Source organism: Callorhinus ursinus, unplaced genomic scaffold, assembly GCF_003265705.2.
Source record: "Callorhinus ursinus isolate GAN/ISIS: 27379988/994484 unplaced genomic scaffold, GSC_fseal_2.0 scaffold6, whole genome shotgun sequence".
Classification (NCBI taxonomy): Eukaryota; Metazoa; Chordata; class Mammalia; order Carnivora; family Otariidae; genus Callorhinus; species Callorhinus ursinus.
The window spans coordinates 61,230,661-61,256,807 of NW_027397068.1; the positions used below are offsets into that span (position 1 = coordinate 61,230,661).

Here is a 26,147-nt window from a genome sequence, read left to right on the forward strand (position 1 = left end):
ATAACTTCTGTATCAATAAATATATTTAGCCACCTGAGGTATTCACGCCAAATGCTACTGCATTTGATCTTCAAATATGAGATTGTTTTAGGCCTGATGTCGGCCTTCTGAAGTGAGAGCAGGAAGGGTGGGGTGTTTTGTGACAATTACCTGGTGTTTCTAGATCAGGTTGCTTTTCCTAAGACTTCTATTTAGGAAACCAAGTAAAATTAAATAATAAAAGGAAAAGTTGGTGGCTGAAACGGAAGGTATTAAAATTATCTGGGATTAAATAGAAGACTTATTTCATAGTAATACTGCATTTTGATAATGCATTTACTCCTTTTTGGCTGCCCCATATTTTATACATTTTTCTCTTCTTAATATCATAGCAATGGGGTCCCAACCTTTTCAAATAGGGAAATCCCTTTTCACACCAAAATGCTTCTTAAAACTTCATTCGAATCAATAATAATTGTACATTTTTTTAGTAGCCACTTGAACATAAAACACAAAAAAGCTTCTCGAATTTAGCTACACTTGTATCTAGCAGCACATTTTATCATGCTAGCACTTACTTACATGCATTTGAAAATAGCAGTGTACAATCTATCAAGACATAATATTGATCCAGTGTAAAAACAAAGCTTATCGCATGTGTAGATTCATGGACCATTCAAGCTGTATACGGACAACATGTCAGAAACACCTAATTCAGAAGGACTGAAGTTTATACACTGTCCTGAAGTTTCTATGAGATGACACATTTCCTTCACTATCTCTGGTTTTTAGGAAGCAATTTATTTTGTCCTTGGAAAAAAAAGGTTAATCTAATTTTCTTAATCTGATAAGTGTCCTGGGACATTCAGAACTGTTTCCTAATTAAACAGTTCTTTACAGCAAATCTAGAGCAAGACTCTGAGGGGAAGCGCTGCTAATTTTGACAGCCAGGGTGAAAATCTCCCATTACAAGAATAAGAATGGTATTGGATTAAAACAGAACTAAGATGTGATTTTATCTATATGCAAGATGATTAATAATACCATTAAAATAGGGAAGCGCATGATTTAAATAGAGGCCCATGTAGGGCCCTGGGAAGTGAGGAAAACAGCCCATGTGAGTGAGTGAGTGAAGTTAAGTCCCAAGAATACAAGGATGCCTTTTTGCCAGCATCTATGGAGACTGGAGCAATGGTTTGTTGGGGTATGTAAACCTGGTGGTTGAGTAAGGTGTAGACTAGCTCTCAAGGGACTTGTTTCTTAAACACCCACACGTACACACACATACACACACACACACACACAGCTAAATAAAGACACAAAGCATCCTTTTAGTTTAATGATTTTTTTAAAAAAAATAAGCATTGAGAGGCAGGCATTGGAAGAAAGAAAAGATGTTTCCATTGCAATTGAAAGTGATGCAAATCAGGGGCCCCTGGGTGGCTCAGTCCGCTAAGCATCTGACTCTTGATTTCTGCTTAGGTCATGATCTCAGGGTCCTGGGATTGAGCCCTGCATTGGGCTCCATGCTCAGGGTGGAGTCCATGCTCAGGGAGGAGTCTGCTTGTCTCTCTCCCTCCCCCTCTGCCCCTCTCCTCACTCATACTCTCTCTCTCTCTCTCTCAAATAAATAAATAAAATCTCTTTTTTAAAAAGTGGTGCAAAAAAAATGCAAATCATTGAGGTTGGATGGTACACTAAAACATATTTAAGAGGCAAGGCAAGAGGCAAATCCATGGTTTTATACTTTCTGAAAGAGTAGTAATGAACATATAAAGAGAGAGATGGTCTGAGTAGAGTAAGGATTGGAGGAAATTGAGAAAGAAGGAGGTGGGAGGTGAGCTCACCTAGAGTTTCAAACTCAGAAGAGGAACTGTGGCTTGTGGTCTTGGTTACTGACTGGTTGATTGTCTGTTCATGCTGGGAACACCAGCCGTCTGTTCTATAGTTGACTCAGCTCGGAAGAAAGGTATTCTAACAATAGTGTGGAAGCTGAAAAGCCAGTAATTTTGCATTTACAAGTACTTCTACATTCTCAGCAAATATGTTAAGCATATATTTCAGAAAAATATTAATTTTCACATAGTATTTTGGAGATGAGATTTTTCTTAGACAATTAAAAATATAGCATAAATGGGGTGCCTGGGTGGCTCAGTTGGTTGAGCATCCAAGTCTTGGTTTCCACTCAGGTGGTGATCTCAGGGTTGTGAGATCAAGCCCCACCAACCCCATTGTTGGGCTCCACGCTCAGCAGGGAGTCTGCTCAAGAGTATCTCTCCCTCTCCTTCTGCCCCTCCCCCTGCCTGCAGCTCTCTCTCAAATAAATATCCATATAGCATATAAATTATAAGATAGAGGAACTACCTTTTCCCAAATAATGAGTTCAAAATTTTAACTATTATATCTATTTTAGGACTTTTATATCCAGAATTTTCTATAATAGGTATCAGAATTTATGCAAAACTCTGTATTTATTTGGCTCACTTCATTTTTTAAGATTATAATATGTAAAATGTCAAAATATTATCATCATCATAAATGCAACACATATGATTTTTGAAGTATTCATTCTTGCATTTTCAAAATGATTAAATAAACCATTATATTAACTATTGATCACTTCCTACATTTTTCAAAACCAAAGACCATGATCCAGAATAGTCTATTACACATACCCACCTACGAAAAAAATGTTCCTTATCCCTATTCCTTTTACTGTCAAAAATGTGTTAACATTGTGCTACCTTCTCTGTTGTTTTCATGGATACAGTGAAAAAGCAAACTCAAAAAAACAACAAAAAAGAACAACACACACACACAAGAAAAAGTATTTCCTGACATAAGTATTAACACTGCTGTTATTAATAGTGTGCTATGGTAAGTTACCAACATCTGCTGAAAGTTATACAGAAAAAAAAGCTAAAAGTCCCAAAGTAAGACCAGAGTTATTACAACACGCAGAACAGAATTTGAATGATATACACCATACCTCTCTTTTCTTCCTCCTTCTGCTCCTCCACCTTCTCCCACTTCTCCTCCTTCTTCTATTTGATTGGTTTTTTGATGGTCCCATAAAAATGAAAGTTGATAAAGCAAGAGGGCTGCTGGTACCCTAACATTTTTCTTCTCTGAAGCTCAATGAGGAAAAGGCCAGGGAGGGACCTTTGTCTCCATAACGTCTGCTTTCTCTGAATCTTAATTTTGTCTCATTTTCATCACAAACTATGTTGAAGGACTAAACCAGGGTCTGAGCATCTGTATTTTGCTGGGCTTCCTGGTTCTGTCTCTTTTCAAACACACCTAGTTAAAAGTCCCCAGCCGGGAAATCCCAAACTAGCTGCTATGAATCAGGGCCTTTATGTGAATTGTGATTCATTGTATGTGTCAGGAATAATGCACTGGAATAAAAAGAAAAGCCAAAGTTATGACACACATAAGTGGAACATGGGTCTGGGTTTTCTGTCACCCGCTTTTTTCTCTTCTGGACAGGTGCCATGTCTGACCTTGCTGCTCTGGTACCTATCAGAAAGGGTGACTGAGGGGATATATTTTATAACCTCACAGGACAATGAGAGTAGCTTAATATGTGGGTTTTAATTTGTTCCAGGGACTTAAGAAGAGCAAGAGCTCTGGGCATTACGTTCTGTTGTCCATGTGTAACTACAGTGTTATTTCTTGTTTCCTCCATCAATTGTGGAACCTTTCAAAGTCTTGCACTGAGTGGCAATGTCGTGGTTACCGTAAGGGTATGTGTTTGTACGTGAGTGTGTAATAACTTTGTGAAATCTCAGACTGAAATGAAAATAGCTGCTTCCGCAGCAGCCGGGAGTTTCTCCCCCTGGGACTTTCTCCCGGTCTATGTGTTCTGCCTTGTCTTGGGGTTGATGGAATCACTGACCAGCTACAGAGGCAAGCTGTGGTCACTGCAGCTTTTGGCTTTTGACCTGTGATAAGGGGAGATTAAGATAGGTATGGAGGCCGGGCATACGGGGGGGGGGGGGAATCAAATTGCATTGAGCTGGGATTGCATATAATTTATATGTATTTTCTCCTGTGTGCACGAAATATCGGCAAATAAATCCATCTCTATTTTATTCATAGTTCTAATGGCAAGTCTGTGTCATGGTCTGAACCAGGTGGAAGACAGGTGCCCAAGGGACAGCACATGTGGCACCGCCTCTCTGTGCACGTGAAGACCAATGAGACGGCCTGCAACCAAACAGCCGTCATCAAGCCCCTCACTAAAAGTTACCAGGGCTCCGGCAAGAGCCTGACCTTTTCAGATACCAGCACCAAGACCCTTTACAACGTGGAGGAGGAGGATGCCCAGCCGGTTGGCTTCAGCCCTCCCAGCAGTCCTTCTATGGTGGTGCACCGACGCGTGCCACCCGCGGTGAGCACCCCGCCTCTGCCGCCCCACTTGACCACAGAGGAGACCCCCCTCTTCCTGGCAGAACCGGCCATCCCCAAGGGCTTGCCCCTTCCCCTCCAGCAGCCACCACAGCCACAGAAATCCCTGATGGACCAGCTACAGGGGGTGGTCAACAATTTCAGCCCCGGGATCCCAGATTTCAATGCGGTGCTCGCAGTCCCCGGGGGCCCGGGGAACGGGGTGAGCTCGCTGCACCCGCCCCCGGCGCCCCCGCAGCACCTGCAAATGCTCCCACTGCAGCTGAGCACCTTCGGGGAGGAGCCCGCCTCCCCGCCAGCAGAAGACGAGGACGAGGACGACAGCGAGAGGTTCCAGCTCCTCCAAGAGTACTTGTATGAGCGGGAAGGGAACACGGAGGAAGATGAACTGGAAGAGGAAGACGAGGGCCTGCAGGCGGCCAGCAAGCCGGCCCCCGAGGATTCGCCCGCTCTGACGCCTCCGTCGCCTTTCCGCGACTCGGTGGCCTCGGGCAGCTCGGTGCCCAGCTCCCCCGTGTCCGAGTCGGTGCTCTGCACCCCTCCCAACGTGACCTACGCCTCGGTCATCCTGAGGGACTATAAGCAAAGCTCTTCCACCCTGTAGGGAGGAGGTGTCCACGTGGAAAAGCAAGAGAAACCAGAGAGCACCAGCACCTCCGGAGATGTGCGGACAGCTGGGAGGCGGAGGTTCGGAAGAGGGTGAAGTCAGAGGGAAAGGGAGCCGAGGCTGCTGCCTTAGTGGAGGCCAGAGGGAACTGTGCTCTGCAGTCAAAAAAGGAGCCCGGCGAGGATCCCGATTCTTGAATTATTCAAAAGCCTTCTCTGGGAAGAAAGGCAATTCTGACAAAGCACAATCCCATATAGTGTACAACGTTCACCGCATACATAAATAAATACATACATACGTACATAAATAAATAAATCAACAGAAATAATCTCCTCTTCTGGACAATTGTGCATAGATATACGTGCCCACACACACTTGGCCAGTTTGAAAAGAGACAACACATGTGGACCGGCCAGGTGGATCATTAGTTGACATCATGGTTTTCATGGTAGTCATAGTGAGTGTGGTGGAGCCAGACGGATGGGTGGGTGAAGGAGGGGCAGGCATGCAATCACCCATGGCATGGCAGCTCATTTTTCTCTACCCCGTCTCCTTACTGGTGTTCAGGAGCCTTGGGAATTGGCCCAGACAGGGGCCTCTCTTCACCCATTGCACCTGATGCAGAGCCAGCCTTGTTGTCACATTTGGAAAAAAGTGTATGGACACCCTGCTGCTCTGTGATTTCTCTCTACTTAGGAAAACAGGAATCAGAGCAAAAGCATCACCAAAAAGTGCTTCATCAGGAGTGCTAAGGGAGGATGGAATGAGAGGCAAGACAGTACACAAGCATGAGGTGGTGAACGCAATCAGCACAGACAACGTCCCATAGTTGATACTCAACTCACTGGTGATTTTGGAAAAAACGCTGGGACAAGAGATTGTTTTGAGAGTGGCAGAAGATGTTTTGTGGATTATCTTGTGTTTGTGCCAACGGGGGCTCTTCTCTGCCCTTCACTTAAAGAGAACAAACCATGTGGCAAAATTGTTACCTTACATTTACTGTAGCAAATATTATTACCAGTTGAACTCCTAAGATGCAGTATGTATATTTGGTGCCATTGTTTCTCCTATGTACTACAGAAACAAATCCATCCTCGAACTTAATGGTGTACTCATAGCAACTATTACTGGTTCAGTGACAAATAATTCTTTCCTTCTGTCATCCAAGTCCCTGTAACTAGTACGTAAATGTGTTCCTGTGTCCTTGTATACGTGTGATAGTAAAATTTGTGCAATGTAACGTCAGTGGAACTGCAACTGGAAGGTTGTCTTTCCAATAGAGTATAGATATTTTTATGTTCTAATAATGTTTTATATATTGTCACCAATATTTACAGAAGCTCTTTGAAGGTTTGAGTGCTGTGATTGAGTGGTTTTCACACGCTGCTCAGATGGTCCTTCCTCTTCTAAGAGGGAACTTATTTTTCAGATATTTTATGATGTGGAACACATTATTAATGAAGTGGCTTGAAAATTTGTCACATTAAAAAAACTGTGGGTAACAATAAAGAGGTACATTTTATAAATTTTCACACATCATTATTAAAACATGAGATTGGAATGACAGTATTGAGATTATTTCAGGTCACTTTAGATTTTTTTTTTTTTTTTAAAGATTTTCCACAGCGACTTGAGCTTTCAGTGATTGAAGCATATACTAACCTTTATGTCTGGTCATAATTTTTCAAATTATCTATCCATCACCTCTTACTTTCTTTTATTTGTTATTTCCATGTACTTTGATTTGTCTGTTTGTACTGTCCTCACTTTTCTTTATATTTTTGTCATTTGCTGCATGTAATATCCATGTACGTGTAATCCAGTTTCATTTTTGTCCTCCTTTTTACACCCGATAAAAGCAATTTTTCTTGCTGTTTTGATTTCTCCTATTATTTGTGGAATGAAGCTTACCCCTTTAAATATCTGTTTATGCCTTATGTGCAGTCATATTTTAATATGCTTCCTTCATGTGGAAGCTAATTTCTCAGCCAAAAATCGTCTTAGAATCTTTAAATACCCACCGCATCATTTGTTCAGAATTTAACATCAGCTCCAATATTTGAGGCTCATGTTTCTTACGTCTTCCCATATTCTACTGCCAAGTTTAGTCAGTTCCATATCAAGAATGGACTGCCTTTCCTTTAAAAAATTATTCGTAACACCTTTGGTAGAAAGACCTCATGACTGAAACAGGAATTTCAGTCCCATGTTTTCACGGTAATGAAGCAGAATGAGGAGCGTGGATGGTTCCAGTGCTGAATAGGTGGTCTGCTTATTGGCAAACAAGCAAGTGAAAGCCTACTATCTGTTATTCGTGGAACATGTTTTTTTTTATCTTAATGCCACTAACATATGTCCTTGATATCACAGGACTTGTGCGTTCAGATTTTTTTTTTTAAGTAAGAATAGATCAGGAAAACTGCTCTACTATTCAAATACTATGTCAGTTTGTTCTGAGGTTTTAGTCTGAGACATGTGGTGAACACATTCAACACCAGTTACATTATTTCTCTGAATGCCTAATATCATGATTAAAAGTTTTCTTGAATACAATACAGTATTAGCTCTTGTAGCATAATTGTTCAAAATTGGAAATGTACACATACATACCCTGTACCAAAAGGGCAGATACTCTTCACCTTAATGTATGTGCTTATACAAGTTGTTTAGCTTCTTGTAAAAGTGTTTTCCTTTGGCTCGTTACTGCCTTTTGTCAAATAATCTTGATAATGCTGTATAATAAATATTTTCTATTTATTAAATGTGTGTATTCCTTCTCTATGCTTTGTCAGAGTTATAATAAGAGAAATAGACCGGTACAAAAAAATAGTTACAGTGGTTTGATTTTGCTCACAACATGTCTTCTAGATCAAAGTTGGAGAACATCACACAAAACCTATAGGCCAGGTAGGTAACAAAGTAGAGTACATTTTGATTATGAGAAAGGTGGTACCTGAAACACGAAATTTAAAATTAAATCCAGAATTTCAATATTCAGTGCTATGGCAGACATTGTCTTTCATCTTTTTGATAGAATGTGTGAGGCTTGACAAACTCCTGGATCTCCAGCAGAGCCCTGGAGATGGAGGCATCTGAAGGCTGCCATCTTTGTTTTATTTGTGCCCCATAAGACTCACACCCTAGAGGAAACTGGTTTCTTACTTTGTTGACATCCTCCTTCTATTCCCTTACATTTCAATGGAGACTTCACTGGTCTTCAAAACAAAGAAGCCCATTATCCATCTTTTGCCATAAGATACCTACAGAGTAAAGCATCTACCCAGTGTCATTCAAGGGGAGGACAATGGGCATACAAGGACCACATCCACGAGATTGTGATGTATTTAGATGGTAGGAGCAAACTGTATACAGGAAGGCTGATGTTGAAGAAATTTCCAGAATCAGGGGCTGAGACACCAGGGGGTTTCTTCACTGTGTCTGGAAAATAGAATGAGAAATCATGAAATGGGAGCTTGATGTCTGAGAGAGAAAAGTCATAGGAGAGAAAATGAGAAACAAAAGAAGAAGAAGAAGAAAAATGGAAATGTTTCAGATGTGTAGTCCAAAAAATACCCTCAGATTGCCCAGTAGGTCATAAGGACCCCCACTTGGAGAGTCCAGAAGCTTCACCATAGGAAGACATTTGAAGCGGCTGGGTCTGGGGTCCAGATACCACAAATGATGTGTGAGTAACTGCCCCAATAATTTCTACAGAGACTTTCCTGAAAGGGAATCAAAGAGAAGGGGAGCAACATGTTCATCAGCTTACTCTGTGCCAGACATCTTGCTAGGTTCTTTACATTCATTCTCATTTAATCTTTCAGGTACTACTGCCCCATGGATATTTTGGAGTACTGAAATAACTTACCCAGAGTCTCTCAGCTAACAAGTGGCCCATAAGGGATTTGAGTTCCATCCTAAGCTGGCCCAGAGCCTGCGAATTCGTGTTCCTCTGCAGAGCTCAGGAGAGTATCCCCCTTTTGTATCCCCATAGCATTTTATTCACATCCTAACTACGTTGTAAGTCTCTTTCCCTTAATAGATTCTAAGTTCCTTTTTGTTTGTGATCCATTTTTTTTTCTAATTTGTGAGACTTCAGGGCAAAGCAGATAATCAGTAAATGTCGAAAAAAGGAAATAAGTGTTGTAACACCATGTAGTTTTCCCAGCTTAAGTCTTTGAAGATTTATTCCAAGAGCCTTATGGGGTCCAGCGCTCTATATTTCCACCTACTGATCCTAACTCTGCCAACTAGAACAACACATGTTTTCATCATGAAAAACAAGCTCTCCTTTTGGCATCAGAAAGAGCTGCCCCACTGAGCAGCAGGTCTGCCTTTCTTGCAGAAGAGCATGGCAATACTCAGTGTCCATTGAGCCCAGCCAGAGGCCTGGCAAAGCAATAATAGGTGTGGGAAACAGTGTCCTCTTCAGGAGAACTGCCAGTAACACATAGACTACTGAAGTGGGACCCCCGTTAAAGTGAGGGCAAATAACTCATCCACAGGGAAAGCATGGGCTGGAGGTTCCTTCCTTACAGAAGTACACGTCCTTAGACAAGGTAAAAGGCGAAACTAGTCACCAAGGCTTGTTGGGGACACGGAAGAAAGGGAGAGCCTAGTTTAAGGATTTGAAGTAATGACACCATTAAACCAGAAATTGGCTTGATTTTCTCACGGTACCTTGAGAAGCAAGGCTCATAAACTAATAAGAGAAAAAGAAGAAGAAAGAAGAAGAAGAAGAGGGAGGGGAGGAAGAAGAAGGGGGGGAGGAGGAGGAAAAGGAACTTAGGAATGAGGATATCAAAACCTGAAAAGGAAAATAATGACAGAATTATGGAGTTGGAAGTAAATTTAGAAGTCATTTAAAATAAGCTATCCCCTGGGGCGCCTGGGTGGCTCAGTTGGCTAAGTGTCTGGCTCTTGGTTTGGGCTCAGGTCATGATCTCAGGGTCGTGAGACTGAGCCCTGAGTTGGCCCCATGCTCAGCGCGGAGTCGGCTGGAGGCTCTCTCCCTCCCCCTCTGCCCCTCCCCCACTCACATGCTCACTCTTGCAAACAAAATAAAAAATAAAATAAAATAAAATAAGCTATCACCCCATTCAGGACTCTATTTCTTTGTGTCCTTTTCCCCTTCCTGTGTTAGAGAGGGGTAGGTGAGGAATCACTTCTGACTGGGGTGGGGACGGGTGGAGGGGCTGGGGTATGAGCCCTATTACCTGCAGTTGTACCAAAAGGGGGCAGATAGCTCCTAAGTTATTTCATCACAAGTGTGTTCCCATTTTTGTTGGTGATCATTTTTATTTGATCATATTGACTGACATATTGATATGATTTATATCGACTGGGAGAGCAGTATCCCAAACGACATTGTTCATCCATGAAGCTAGCCAGAAAACAGAACTAAGACACAAATTCAGAATGAAGGTATTGGAGGGCCAGGAAAACAAGGGGGTAGGAGCAGTGAGGCACCTTAACAGGATGGTAGTCTGAAGGAATTCCAAATACGGAATCCTGGCCACTGAAATGAGCTTTTGGTGAGAATCACAGAGGCTTACGTGTGTGACCTGCGTTCATTTTAAGGAATGAGATGGATTCAGGTGATTTTTGCCCTCTAATGAAGTATTTCCAGGGACTAGGATCTTGCATTTGATAAGGGAAAGTTCTAACCATTAGAAAAGTTTTTGTTTTCCTGAACCCAAGCTTTTCTTTTATTTTACTTTTGCCCAATCAGAGATTTGCCCTCTGGAAAGAGATTGAATAAATTCAGTGCACTATGTACATGACTTCCCTTCAGCTACTTGAAGACTGATTACACCATTTGTTAGTAGTTTATTCTCCAAGGCAAATAGCTTCACTGCCTTTAACTGTTCTCTTTGTTATTAGGTTCCTAAACTCCTAATCAGGCATTGGTGATATTCCAATTTTGAGCATCCTGTAAAAAATTTTGCATCCAGAACTAAACAATACTGCACGAATACTTTGATTCACTTTAACCATTATTCTAGTATCGCTGCCTAAGATTACGCTAATTTTGTTAGCAGCCTTGCCACATTTTGAGCTCAGGCTTAGCTCGGAGTCAGCTATAATCCATGAGCCATTTTCTTATGAACTGCACAAAATGGATATGAATATGCATATCTTATTAGGATGGATTTCCCCAGAAAGAGACTCTGAGAGGAGGATTTGAGTGAAAGTTGTGTACTGGGGAAGTGATCCTTGGAAGCACCAACAGGAATGTGGGGACGCAAGGCAGTAAATGATAAGCACCCAATAAAGGGTGTGTTACCAGGCAGGTTACCACCATGGGACTCAGTCCTGCTGGAAGCTCTGGGAGACAGTGGAGAGCAGGCTTCGTAATGTCCACCATCCCCATGGGGCAAGGATGTGGGGAGCATTTAATCACCAATTCCTGTCATGGTTGAGGGCTGCTGGGGAGGGAGGGGTATGCTAATTCCAGCTACTTCCAATGTGTCTTGTATGCAGACTCCAATCTCCAAAGAAAGCCTTCAGGCAAAGAGTTACAGATCCTGGCAGTTGGAAACCTGTGAGAAAAAGTGTTTCTAACATCAACCAAAGAAACCCCTGTCTCCTTGTAGCAAGGTAAAGGTCACAAAAGAAAATTCAAGTACAACTGTCCTTTAAATAAATCTGATGTTAGCCTCTGGATTATTTCTTCAAAACAACTTCTTAAATTGTGTCATTTTTCTATTAAAAAAGCAATAGAGGGGCACCTGGGTGGTTCAGTGGGTTAAGCGTCTGCCTTTGGCTCAGGTCATGATCCAAGATCCTGGGATGGAGCCTCACATCAGGCTCCCTGCTCAGTGGGGAGTCTGTTTCTCCCTCTGACCCTCCACCCACTTGTATGCTCTCTCTCTCTCAAATAAATAAATAAAATCTTAAAAAAAAAAAGCAATAGAATGTGTGGTAGAAATTTAGAGAATTGAAAAAAAATCTATTGTCATGTCATCCAAATATTAACATTACAGACATTTTTTTCTCCTAGTGATTCTCATGCCAATAAGTTTGGTTCTAACAGAGTTAGGATCATCTTTTATTTATAATTTTTTTTCCTGCTTTTAAAATTTTCCATTATGACCTAAGCAAGGATTTCCACTTGATCAGAGCTGAGGAATCACTTGCTCATGGAGTTAGAAAGTTCTCTATCCCCATGGAATCTGGATCCAGGAACTCTTTGGGGAATAATTTATACCCGGTTCCCAACTGAGAGATTCAAAGATGCACCAAGTTCAAATATATAAAGCTTAGCTGATAGATGGGATGGTCCTGTGCAAGCCAGGTTAGGGGGAGAGGCTATAGATGACCTGAAAGGGAAAACAAGTAAAGTCATGAGAAAACAGAATGGAATCTGGCCGTGCAAGAATCACCAGCAGGGCTTGGGCAGACAGGTGGTGAATAAGCTCAAAGCCTAGCGCACTCAGTGATGGAGCGGCTGTGTGGCTCAATGGCAAGAACGGATCTCGAGAGGTCTAACAAGTTTTCCAACTACCACTCCCCAAATCTCCCTCCCCACAGGTAAAATTTAGAAGAAGCCACGAGAAGGGCAGGGATCTTCCTGTAGGTCAGCAGGAAAAATAAGTTTTGTAGATCTCGAGGGTCAGACCCCTGTTTTGGTGTAGCTGAGCAGAGGGCCAGCCTGGTAAATGGTGCAGATAACATCAATAACAGAGATCAGGAGCAGGGTATACTGAGCTTTAAGCACAGCAAGGGAGAGTGTCTCAAAGGATGTTAGAGGTCAAGAGTAGATCAGTGCCACCATGCTGTCCGTTCAAGCCAGGAATAGATGGGGAGAAATGGCTATGCAGGGATCATCCACAGGGACAAGTAACTGCAGGCAACAGCCAAAAAAAAAGAGAGAGAGAGAGAGAGAGATTGCAAAGCAACGGCTGAAACAGGAAGGCAGAGGCGCAGGCTCTGTGCAAGTTATAAGAAAGCATATGAAATTATGTTTTCTCTTCAAAGACTCAAGACAATTGGGAAATACCATGTTTTGCCATGTGAGGGCTTAGAGTAAATCATTAAAGTGACCTACTTAATATTCACATGTGAAAAGGACAAAAGCATTTCTTGTTGATATTAACAAAAATACTCCATAAACTTTGTTCTATGGATATCTTGTAAGTTTTTTTAACCACACTTACTGTTAGACACTTAGATTGTTTAAAACTTTTTGAATGCTATAAGTAGTGTGAGGAATTATTCCACACCAAAGATTTATCCTATATATAATATTTCTATTTTTTTTAAGATTTTATTTATTTATTTACTTAGAGTGTGTGTGCTTGCGAACACGAGTTGGGGGAAGGGACAGAGGGAGAGGGAGAGAGGGAATCCAGCAAGCTCCACGCACCGCATGGAGCCTGACACGGGGCTCAGTCTCACAACCCTGAGATCATGACCTGAGCCAAAATCAAGAGCCGGATGCTTAACTGATTGAGCCACCCAGGTGCTCCAGTATATATAATATTTCCTTAGTCTGGTTTCTAAGATTGTGTTATCAGTTATTTGATAATAATTATTATTTATTCCCTGAATTTTACATTTACATTTTATGCCACATTTGACTTTGTAGTATCCTTTGAGGTAGGGCTTCTTCTCATTTTATAAATGAGAAAACCGAGGCTCAATAAAAATGAAGTAACTTGCCTAAGATCACAAAACTAGTGGGATGTGGAACTGTAGTACACTCCCTGAGCTCCAAAGCCCATACTCTGAACCACCACACTGTGCTGAAAATTGGGCTGATACTATTTTTATTTTTATTTATTAATTTTTTTAAAGATTTTATTTATTTATTTGACAGAGACACAGCCAGAGAGGGAACACAAGCAGGGGCAGAGGGAGAGGGAGAAGCAGGCTTCCCGCGGAGCAGGGAGCCCGATGTGGGGCTCGATCCCAGGACCCTGGGATCATGACCTGAGCCGAAGGCAGATGCTCATCGACTGAGCCACCCAGGCACCCCACTGATACTATTTTTAAATAGTACACTGAAAACTTTTCTGTAAGCTCTTGATAACAAACAAGCACACTTGGTCTGAACAGCAACATAATAGAAAACTTATATTGCCTGCTCTAGAAATGTAAGCAGAAAGAGTTAGGGGTCCCCAGGAAAAGAAAGATGAGACTTAGCTTTCAGGACACAAGAGAAGTCAGTTTTAGGCACCCAGCTATTTTCTTTTACATATGCCCTACTTCCCAGATCTATGCACTTCTTGCAGAACTTTCTAGGAGGTGTCAGAATTACAAAGAAATGCAAAAACCTTAGTAGTTAAGGGTTTTAAGGAATAAAGAAAATGCAAAAACTGAGTCTCTACCAGGCCAGGAAAGAGCCTAATCATAACAGAGACAATAAATCAATGGTAAAACTCCCAGTGCTGTATCAAAAGGAAGTAAGGCCCTGAATTATTTAGCTGAGATACTGAGCCCAAGACCCCCACCAGTTTATGCAGGCCCTGGCTTTTAGAACATGCCCATAGCCCCTTCTCCCTGTCCCGACAGTTACCTCTGCTCCCTACGGAGTGGTACAAGCTTCAGTAACATAACATAGGATACATATACAGGCATGTTTCCTAAGTAAGCCTGTGCAACTGAATGCCCTCCTTTACGTGTGATGACAAAGCTTGCCTTTCTGAATATTCATCCTAACTCTAAATAAAAAGAACGCACTCATCCTTGCTCAGGGAGTCCTGGACTTGGAAGTTATGTTCTGTGATCTCCTTATTTGCTGCAAATAAAGTTTCCTTTGTGACAACTCCACTGGGTAGTACTCCACCTGTAACTCACCGAAGAGCAGACTCACATTAGTTTCATTACAAAATCACCAGTTGGGAGTTAGGTATGAATTTTCTCCCAAAGGGCTTTTAGATTTCCTACAGTTACAGAAGTTTGCCCTATCCACAAGCAGAATCATCACGGCATATTAACTCACAATGGAAATCTACCAACAGAAAAAAATTCTAACTCAAAATCACTGTTTAATTGTAGTAATTTACAAAAATGCTAGAAAACTACTTGAAGTAAAAAAAATATTTACAGTAATTATGGTATTTGTAAGGTAGCAAATTCTGTCACCCCAAGATATGCCTCTTGGCATACTGATTATTTTAAGCTGGTTATTTTTAAGACACTGCAAACACAGGAGAAGCTCTGAAAATGAAGTAGAAGTTACCCTTTTATAATAAATATTTACATTTATAAGAGAAATTTCCATTTGTAAGGGTGTTGGGGAGGAAAATTTTTTCTTTACCCTTCAAAAAGGGTAGAGATTTGGTCCAAGACTCAAATTGACATGAGACATTAACAGGAGAAAATCAAACAAAAGTTCAGTAACATGTATACCTTCTGTATACCTGAGAGAGACCCAGGAAAAGTGAGTAACTCCCTGAATGGCCAAAGACATCACCTTAATATCTTCAGCCAAAGCTAAAAGCAGATACTGGGGCTGGGGAGTCAGTTATGGGAGGTTACCAGGAAAAGCACAGTAAACAAGGGTAAGGTTGTTATGCAGATTTAAGTAGTTGTCTTTTCCATTGATAAGATGTTCTAGAGATTTAGAGTCATCCCTCCTCTTCCTTTACAGCAAAGCAGATAGCCTTACAAATGGAGATTTCCCTAATATATGTAAATGTATCTTTACAAAAGGATAACTTTTACTTGGATTTCAGAGTTTCTCTCGTGTTTGAGATTTCTTAAAAACAACCAGCTTAAATTAACCAATATGCCAAAGAGGCATTTCTGGGGGTGGCAAAATATGCCCCCTCCCTACATATTCTATGAATGTGTAATTTAATAATTAACATGCCATCCTAAAGTAACATGTTTTCTGGGAATTTCTCAAACGGTCACTTTTTTTTTAAAGAAGATTATTATTACTTCTAGAATGTTTACTAAAAGAACTTTAAAGTTAGGGCACCTGGGTGGCTCAGTTGGTTAAGCAACTGCCTTCGGCTCAGGTCATGATCCTGGAGTCCCGGGATCGAGTCCCGCATCGGGCTCCCCGCTCAGCGGGGAGTCTGCTTCTCCCTCTGACTCTCCCCCATCTCATGCTCTCTCTATCTCTCTCTCTCTCTCTCATTCTCTCTCTCAAATAAATAAATAAATAAAATCTTTTTTTTAAAAAAGTACTTTAAAGTTAAAAAAAAATTAAAGAAGGAATGCCCCCTCTCCTCAAAAATGTGAAAAATTTCATGAATGGATATAGTGATAGTTAAGTTACTAATAAGTACTGATGTGTGAAACAAAGGAGGAAGAGAACTTATGAAATTTCCTCACTACTTACGCCGCACTCACAAGTACTGAAGCAGGGAGTGACATTCCTCTAGGAACTCAGCTGCTTTGATGTTAATACTTGGCTAAAGGCCAAAGGTAATCTCAGGCCTGACCCCCAGGATGCTGTAAGTCTACTTTAACATATAAAAATTCCTTGGAAACTTCCTTTACCTCAACCCCCTCCCTGCTCAAGATATATGTTGGCCATCATCCTCCAAGCATATGACCCACCAATATACATCTGAAGGGTCTCATGACTGAGGGTTTACTAAACAATAAAAATGACATTTTCCTAACAATAGCTAGTTCCCTCAGGATCCTGGAAACCTTGTTTCCAAAATACCTGAGAGGCTTATGCTATCCCTAAGCCCCTCCCAACCTGAAAGTATATAATGGAATTGAACCGCTGGCTCTCAGGCTCAGCAGGAAGCTGCAGGAGAAGGAGAAAGTGATTGACGTCCTGCAGGCCAGGCTGGATGCCCGGTCCCTCACGCCCTCCAGCAGCCATGCCTCGTCGGACTCCCAGCGCTCTCCCAGCAGCTCCTCCTTCCTGTCTGATGAGCTGGAGGCCTGCTCTGACAGGGATGTAGCCAGCGAGTAGACACACTATGAAGAGAAGAAGGCTCTGCCTGGTCACTCAGATTCCATCCATCATTCGAGTCATTCCGCTGTCCTGTCTCCTAAGCCATCAGCAACCAGTGCACCTCGGGGGGTTAAGGCCGAACCCAGCAGCAACCCCAACAGCTTGCCAGCTCCCCAGAACCCCCCCCCCCACCCCACCCCTGCCCAGGAGGGCCAGCCAGGCCCATCCAGGCCTTCATTTTCCCTCCATACCCACGCTGGTTAGCCTTCCCCAGGCGCCACTGCCCTCAGCTCCACCCAGCTTCCTGCCTTTCAGCCCCACTGGCCCTCCCCTCCTTGGCTGCTGTGAGACACCCATGGTCTCCTTGGCAGAGGCTCAGCAGGAGCTGCAGATGCTGCAGAAACAGTTGGGAGAAAGTGAGCACTTCCTGCTGCACGTGTGTGCTTGGGCATGGCAGCCCCACCCTGTGGCTCTGCGTGGCTTCCGCTTGGTGGCAGAGTTTTGAAAACGACATGGGGTGTGCACACCGCCAGGGGATGATTGACGGATGGCCCTGCTTGCTTTTTTTGGAAATATATTTACTCTTGTCTTAAAAAAAAAGATGGGGCGCCTGGTGGCTCAGTCGGTTAAGCGACAGCCTTCGGCTCAGGTCATGATCCTGCAGTCCCGGGATCTAGTCCCGCATCGGGCTCCCTGCTCAGCAGGGAGTCTGCTGCTCCCTCTGACCCTCCGTCCTCTCGTGTACTCTCTCTCTCATTCTCGCTCTCTCAAATAAATCTTAAAAAAAAAAAAATTCTACCTATAAAAAAAAGAAAAAAAACTGACCCCAGTGCAGCTCCTTCTGCCGGCAGGTGCTGTCCCAGGGCTTTAATAAAACCACCTTTTTTGCACTAAAGAAGTCTCAAGAATTCTTTCTTGGCTGTTGGCTTTGAACCCTAACATCTTTCGTACATCAAGTACCACCCAAGGATTACAAGATTGAGAGCAACATTGCTAGGTTATCACTAAAACTTCCTCATGTTAGCTACTTTCTTGAAATAATTCAGCTGTTATTTTCAATAGATTAAACTCATTCAACAGATTCGATGTATCTAAATGTCTCTTTCACTGAAGTGGTACATGTGGTTTGGGGGCAGATTGCAATATATTTTAAAGAACCTTAGATTGGAAATTTTTAGCTATACTCAAATTAGCTGTTTGGTTGTGGGTAAATCACTTACCTCCGTTAAGCCCCAGCGTTGTTATCTCTAATATAATGAGTTGGTGTGATATAAAATAATAAATGTAATAAACTTATTATGTGTCCCTATGTCCCCAGTATTATATCCTTAATGTTGTTTAATTCTTACAACTGTGTGAAATGTGTGAAGTTTGCATTAATCAGGATATGCTAGGTTGTGCTTAGTATCAATAAGGAAGGAAGGAAAGAAGAAAATGATGTGGGGAAAAAAGGCAGAAGGAAATGTAGATAAAATTAAATGTCCTTATAACCTACCACCTCTTGACAAATCCTTGAGGCAGGCAGAGTATATAACATTCCTCCAGGAAGCTACCAACTGTCTTAATGTTAATGCTTTGCCAGAGGGAAAAATGACCTTAGCTGGACAGTAGCTAGGCCTCCAGGATGCTGTGAGTCTTCTTTAGCATATGAAAGTCCTTTTGGAAACTTCCCTTTGTCCTTACCTCCCCCAGCTGCAAAGTCTATAACCAGCCACCCCTCACAACCCCCGGCACAGCGGCTCCTTCTGCCCACGGGTCCTATCCCTGTGCTTTAATAAAACCACCTTTTTGCACCAAAGATGTCTCAAGAATTCTTTCTTGGCTGTAGGCTCCAAACCTCACTACTCCAAACTGCCTTGGAAGGAAGGGAGGAAAGGGAGGGAGGGAGGGAAAGGAAGGGGAGTGGAGAGGAGGGAGCAAGGAGAAAGAAGAGAAGGGAAGGATGGGAGAGAGGACCGAAATCTTAGAACCAAACCAAATCAGAGTTTGTCCGCCCAATGTGCGCAGAGCTTTGGCAGTGAAGAAATACAGACTGTTGGTGTGGTGCCACCCAGGAGAACAGGGAAATAATGCTCAAAATCCCAAACTTCCCTGGGTCTTATAAGTGAGGGTTTTTAAAGGCAAAAATTAGGGTATCTGGGTGTAGTTGATGTAATTTTGGAATATAGGTGAGGTTTGGTGGAGTGAGGTCCAGAGCTGACAGCTCTCAAGAAAGAATTCTTGAGATGTCTTGGGTGCAAAGAGGTGTTTTATGAAGCCTGGGGACAGACCCCGTTGGCAGAAAGAACTGCACTGGGGTCATGAGAAGCAATTGATTATATACTAAGGGGTTGGGGGAGGTAAGGAAAAAGGGAGGTTTTTCAAAAGAACTTTGATATGCTCTGGATACTTATGGCCTTGCCATTATCAAGTTAAGGTTGTTTTTCCCTCTAGTAAATCATTAACATGAAGACAGTTGGGAGCTTCCTGGAAGAATGTCACACAAATCCCACCCAGGAGCTGGGGGAGAGAGGGGAGGTTAGAGTGTCAGCTTATGCTTTGTCTTCAGCTAGCCTTCTGCTGCCTCACCAGAATGGCATTCAATGATTGGTGGAGAATGAAATCATGTTCTTGACATCTTATCTTCTGTTCTTCGACTCCAGTGTGTCTGGTTGAAAAGGGATCTGTTCCATTCAAAGATTGTAACTCTGAAAAACATCTCTATTCAGTCAGTGAGTTAATAAAACAGTATAATGGAGCAATACATCCTGTGATGCCTATCAACAGTAATTTATTACATTTAAGTGACTGTGTAAGTGTTCTCTATTATCGACTACAATTATCTTGTACAACATGTGCCTAAAATTCTACCACAGTGATCAATAGTGGCCTACATGCAGTTACCATATTCTACCTACATTCCATTTTCCCCCAGTATTGTTCCCAGGAGTCTTCAATTTCAGCACCTTAATAAAATAATACTTAATTCATGCTCACATAAACTCACATTCAGGTTAGGCCACTCTCTTTCATGCCTGCAGCAACCCCAGGTGGGACATGTGGTCTCTAAGTCACTGTGGTAAGGGAAATGTGTGAGCTGGAGGTTTGTGTAAGATGTTTGCCTGAGCCAGACTGAGAGTGTATGGCCAGTCCCATGTCCCCTGAAATCCATCTGCAAGGGAGGGGGGCAATGGAGTCATCCTAATTCCTAAAGCTGTAAAAGGTGAACATGTTTCACTGTCTCTGACACAGTTCTTATCCCCATTCTATAGGTAAGAAAACTGGGGCTTAGATATACAAGTAGTGTGCCTAGGCCCACACAGCTCGTAAGTGATGACAGAATTCACAGGATCATCAGAATCCAGTGTTTACCTTACTGATGGTAAACCATCCAAACCTCTAGGTTGTGCACTAAAACTGAGTAGGCAACTAATGTCAGCCTTCTGTGACCATCTCAAGTGACCTCAAGGAAGAATAAAAAACAGGAGGAACCAGAAAACTAGTTAAAAAAAGATAAGTCAGTGTAGGGGCCGAGGGCAGGCCATCCCAAGATTGGCCACTCTGACGTGAAGATTATTTGAGCTGAAGGTTCTGTCAAGAACCTGCAGGCTTAAGAAAAATGTTTGCCTGTCCTTTAACTACATAGAAGAATCTAAATTGGAGGTGTTCCCTAAAATAATAGGTATTACCAGAAATAAATTTTATCTGAGTGACCCATCTGTATGGCAGGGCACATATCTAAATACCAAACATCTGCTCTTCTTACTGCCCTCTGAACTGCATACCGTTCCTCTAAACTCTCAGACCCCTGCCCCCTTCAGGATGACATAGACACCTCATTTTGCCTGTCTGGAATTTCCATGTCTGTGTGGATTCTCCATCTGTACACTATTAATCAGTTTTCTCCTGTTAATCTGTCTCATGTCAATTTGATTCTTAGTCCAGCTAGAAGGACCCTTAAAGGGGGCAGGAATTCTGCCCCCTGACACAAGCAATATTATAAGCAATTAGATATGATAGAAACATAACGTATTAAGATGACCTAAGGGTCTTTCTCCTGTCTGTGTGGAAATCAGTAAATCTTAATTTTAACAACAGTAATAGATTCAACCTTGGACTCAGTATTTGGAGAACTGCTTGCTAGCATGTATACCCCTTTCCCTTTTTGTATATATAATCCCCTATGCTAAGAAGCTTCGGAAAAGTTCTTCAGAGCAGCCTGATAGTTTCCTGAATTATCGTCCTTAGTAAGACAATAAATAAAGCATTTACTAACCTCCTTTGAGGTTGATTTTCTTTCAGCTGACAATGTCTCTTGTATCTTCAGCATATTCACCACCTCGACTGCACCAGAAAACACAGTACTTGCTGATGTAGGAAAGAATATTAGGGTTCAAAGCCAATGGCTAAGAAAGAATTCTTGAGACGTCTTTGGTGCGAAAAGGTGGTTTTATTAAAGCCCGGGGACAGGCCCCGTGGGCAGAAGGAGCTGCACTGGGGTCATGAGGAGGGGCCCATCATATCCTTTCAAGTTGGGAGGGGGTTAGGGATAGCAGAAGTCTCTAAGGAATTTGGAAGCAATGTTTCCAGGACCTTGAGAGGGGCTAGCTCTTGTTGGGAAAAAGTCACTTATTACCGTCTAATAAAACCTGAGTCATGAGACCCTTCAGATGTATATCGGTGGTTCATATGCTTGGAGAATGATTGCCAACATGTGTCTTGGGGGTAGAGATAAAGGAAGTTTCCCAAGGAATTTTTATATGTTAAAGGAGATTTACAGCATCCTGGGGGGTGGGATTACAGGGTGTAGATTACCTGTCGCCCTTAGTAAAGTCTTAATATGGAGACCGCTGTGTCACCCTGCCTGTTTCAAGGACTTGTCAGTGGGCTGTAAGTAGTAAGGAAATGTAATAATTTTTCTTCTGCCTTTGTTTCCCACATCACTTGCTAGTACAGATTCTTTTGATAGGTTTCCTTTTTTTTTTTCAGTTTTTCACTACAATCTGCTTCCACATAGCCACATTCACTAGTACATAACAGAAACTTATAGCACAGAGTTTTCTGACCAATCTTTTTATCAAAATCTAGTGTAATGTTGAAGAGTGCTTCCAGGCCTCCAGGGAAGCTTCTGCCACCCCAAAGTAATTAGAGGTGACTTAAAATAACCTTAATCTTTCCATAGTAAGATATTTAATTTTTGGTGATGGGGGGAAGGAAGCACTTTTTTTGTTTCTTTGTTTAAGTAGGTTCCATGCCCAGTGGGGGGCTCAATGCAGGGTTGGGATCAGGGATCTGATGCTTAACTGACTGGGGCACCCAGGCACCAGGGAGTTGGGGGTAGGCACTTTTATTTATTTATTTATTTATTTATAAAGATTTTATTTATTTGACAGAGAGAAACACAGCGAGAGAGGGAACACAAGCAGGGGGAGTGGGAGAGGGAGAAGCAGGCTCCCCACTGAGCAAGGAGCCCCATGCGGGACTCAATCCCAGGACCCCCGGGATCATGACCTGAGCCAAAGGCAGACGCTTAATGACTGAGCCACCCAGGCTTCCCAAGGGAAGGCATTTCTAAATGATTGAAAACATCACTAAAGTTCCTAACATCCTTATAAGTTTTAACCAAATATCAATTAATGTCTCTTCTTACTGCTTAACTTGCTAAATAACTAGTTAAAGCACAATGAGCTAGGAAGAGGGTGAAATTCATACATCCACAGGATTACTGCAGAGCCCTAGTGATACAATGAATACTTCTCTAGGAGGGAGGACATCTACTATGAGCAATTATGGCTCATTCAGACTGGCAATACCTGACTTGATGAAATACAATCTACTTCTCCTATAGAAATAAATATCATTTGTTACTTGATTAGATACAAATTCTTTCTCCTGTAAAGAGCATACCCTTAATGGAGAGAATGTTGCAGCCTCCCCAGCAAAAGAAAGGCTCAGAGGTACAAGGCCAAGACCCAGAAATGTGGAAGTGATAAAGGGGCTGTGACCAGGGAGTGACTCACATTAGCAGTGCCTAATGAACCCTATAAGTTGACATGACTATTCAAGATACAAGAAGGTTGTAATTCATGGCATCATTTATATTCACTTTTCTTTTTTTCTTCTTTTTTTTTAAGAGATCTTGTTTATTTATTTGACAGAGAGAGAGAGAGAGAGCACAAGTAGACAGAGTGGTAGACAGAAGGAAAGGGAGAAGCAGACTCCCTGCTGAGCAGGGAACCCAATGTGGGGTTTGATCCCAGGACCCCGGGGATCATGACCTTGAGCCAAAGGCAGAAACTTAACCGACTGAGCCACCCAAGCAACCCTATATTCACTTTTCTGATCAGGTCCTCTGCTGTACAGATTTTCAGAGAATTCCTACCCATTCTAATAGAGAGTAAAATACTGATCAAATGATCTTTTGTTTCAGCATGTTCTATCTGCAAAAAGACTGTCAATCCTCATTGCTTCTTTTACCCCCAGGTTTGAATCTATAGATCTGAGCTCTGAAACCTCAGAGACTATAAATACTATCCACCTTCCGTTTTCTACTCAACTATTCTAAATTTGCCTAAATATAAAGGCTAACCCAATGGGAAAATATGATTATCTTCTTGCTGTTTACCATTTTGGTTGGCATAGGCAGGAAAAACTGAATGACAAATTTAATTTTCACTGGCTCTTCTGTATGTTAAAATAATGATACTGCAGAGCATTATGTATAAAGTACAAAGCAGTGTCACTTTGAATCAAAAGTATCTATATTTCTCTTCTTTATAACCAACATAAATACTAGACAGGTTTTAATTTTATCTCCAAAAATATTTATCAAAAGCTTAGGAAACATCATCTCTGTGTATTTTACATAAAATAAAAATATTTCCAAGCTGATTATACTTAAGCTACAGTCTAGAAAGATTTCTAAACCACGACTGAATATTAAAAATGCACTCCATCCCCACTGCCCAAAGTAGAGGAGAGAGAGGACAATCCTTTTCACATTTTGGAAATCACAGGATCACTTCACCATATTGGAAATAAAGCCTGAAATATTGGTGAATTTATTTTTTTAGCAAATACTTTGTTTTTATATTAAAAAATAAAGTTAGAAAGGGGTACCTATGCATATACCATTGCCCTCTTTGACCATGTAACTGCTTGGAGAATTGTTGCAAGTTCTTCCAGAGATCTTAAATAAAGTACCAATAGCTACTTTGTTGACTCACCTGTCCAAAGGCATGAATGAGGTTCTTTTCTTTCCTGAGACCTTTATGTACAAATGGGTATCACAGCATTTCACACATCTAGTGGGAATCAGAGGTTGGGATAGGAACCTCACTGTCTCATGATTTTCAACTGTGCTTCCTCCGGCAGAAGTAAACCTCATTGTTGGAAACAGACAACCAGCATCATCAGGGCCTTTCAAGCCTAAGGTTTTAAATGAAGTTAATAATAAGGAATGTGAAAAATATAGTGATGTCCATCTAAGGCAGTGTTTCTTAATGGGGGCTGCGCTTTGGAAACACCCAGAGAACTTAAAAATAAATAAAACACATCTGGGCCTCATCTCCCAGAGTTTCTAGTATGCAGCCAGGTTTGAAAATCATTGTTTTAAGATTATGAATATAGACACTAGATTAAAAAAAAAAATGGAAGAAGCAGACCTTGAGATTTGTAGAAAAATCTATTTTAAAAAAAATGCTCCTCCCTATACTCTTGGTTCACATATTGTATAATAAACTAATAGCTCATCCCTCATGGCCTAGGAAGCCCCCATAGAACCCAGCAAGTAGAGGAAGAAAAGTTACATTAAATAACATTAAACAGCAACTGTTAAGGAATGAAGAACTTTCTTGACTTCATTGCTCTTCATCTTCCAACGGAACTAGTCTGCTCTAATAGGAGCTGGGTTTAAACTGAATACAAAGTGAGGCAGGGTGGGAACAGAGAGGCAGATGAACTCTTTGTGCTCTCAACAACAACAACAGAAATCACCGGTTTTTACTCTTTATCTTTCCCTCTCCATATAGATACGGATATCCTTTTCTCTTTACGTTCCATCACACTCCCCACTGTTCTTGTATTGTCTATGAAGAATCCCATACTTGATTCATTAGGAAGCTAATTGAAAGAGAGCCAGGCATTGTACTCTGTTCTAAGAGTTCACAGGCAATTCAAAAACTAGACACATGCGCAAATGTCCAGGAACACAAAAGCGGAAGTGATCTGTTTGGGGCTCACCACTGCCTGCATCTGCAGCATGGTCAGCCTGCCTGGCCAGACAGAAGAGAACTGTGTAGCAAGAGGCACTGCAGTGAGTCCATAAATGACCATGTTTTACTAATGTTTACATCTGCCTGTACATAGTAAATGCCCGGTAAGTACCCAATCAATCAATAGATAACAAATGCTAAATTTCAAGGGGAGATTGTCTTCAATAGTTTCTTCTTACTCTATAACCATTAATAATAAAGGGAATGCAGAAGAGATTGTCAATTTAGGTGGCATTTAGTGCTCCTGACAACCACCTGTGAGTTGAGGGATTTTTCTTACCATTTCTTTCTTTCTTTAAGATTTTATTTCTTTATTTGTCAGAGAGAGAAAGAGCACAAGCAGGGGGAGTGGCAGGCAGAGTGAGAGGGAGAAGCAGGCTTCCCGCTGAGCAGGGAGCCCGATATGGGGGCTTGATCCAGGACCCTGAGATCATGACCTGAGACAAAGGCAGATGCTTAACCAACTGAGCCACCCAGGCGTCCCTTTCTTACCATTTTTAAAGAAGAAATATGCTATGACTGGTGTGTGTGTGTGTGTGTGTGTGTGTGTAAAAGGTAAGACCTGTCCTAGATGCTCTTGAAACTACAAAGATGAAAAAGAAAGGAGCCCATAGCGACAGGAACTATAATAGACCTGTTAAGTTAGTGGTATCATTTAATTTATTATTACTTAGTATATTTATTATTTCATTTGATTTTATCCTTCACAATAACCTTATAAGTTTGGGTAGTACTTTTTCTTAGATTTGTAGCCAGATCTTATTCTATAAGCCCATCCTTTTTGCTAAACTAGAAACTTCTCCCCCCAAAATTTATGTATAAAAACAAAATATTAAGAGTATTTTATGTTCAAATGATTTTGTAAACTCCCAGCTAAACAAAACTAAAGATGCTTCCTTATTACAGAACAATTTAGAGCTTTTAAATGCAATATTCGGGGCAACTGGGTGGCTCAGTCAGTTAAGCGTCTGCCTCCAGCTCAGGTCGTGATCCCAGGGTCCTGGGATGGAGCCCCGCATGGGGTTCCCTG

General features: G+C 41.8%; 1 protein-coding gene and 1 pseudogene across 3 annotated transcripts in view; both read left to right on the forward strand.

The window, feature by feature from the left end:
* The window catches only part of GRM1 (glutamate metabotropic receptor 1), a 443,798-nt gene extending 436,074 nt beyond the window's left edge, over nt 1–7,724 (forward strand). For 2 of the 3 annotated variants that reach the window (XM_073894059.1, XM_025861401.2), the window contains one exon: nt 4,081–7,724. In XM_073894059.1, the coding sequence (XP_073750160.1) occupies nt 4,081–4,993 (913 nt within the window). In that variant the 3' untranslated portion in view covers nt 4,994–7,724. The remainder of the gene's footprint in view (nt 1–4,080) is intronic. The other variant, XM_025861421.2, reaches the window with a different exon arrangement.
* A 9,496-nt stretch (nt 7,725–17,220) lies between these two features.
* Nucleotides 17,221–26,147, forward strand: part of LOC112814318 (elongation factor 1-alpha 1 pseudogene) — a 40,836-nt pseudogene continuing 31,909 nt past the window's right edge.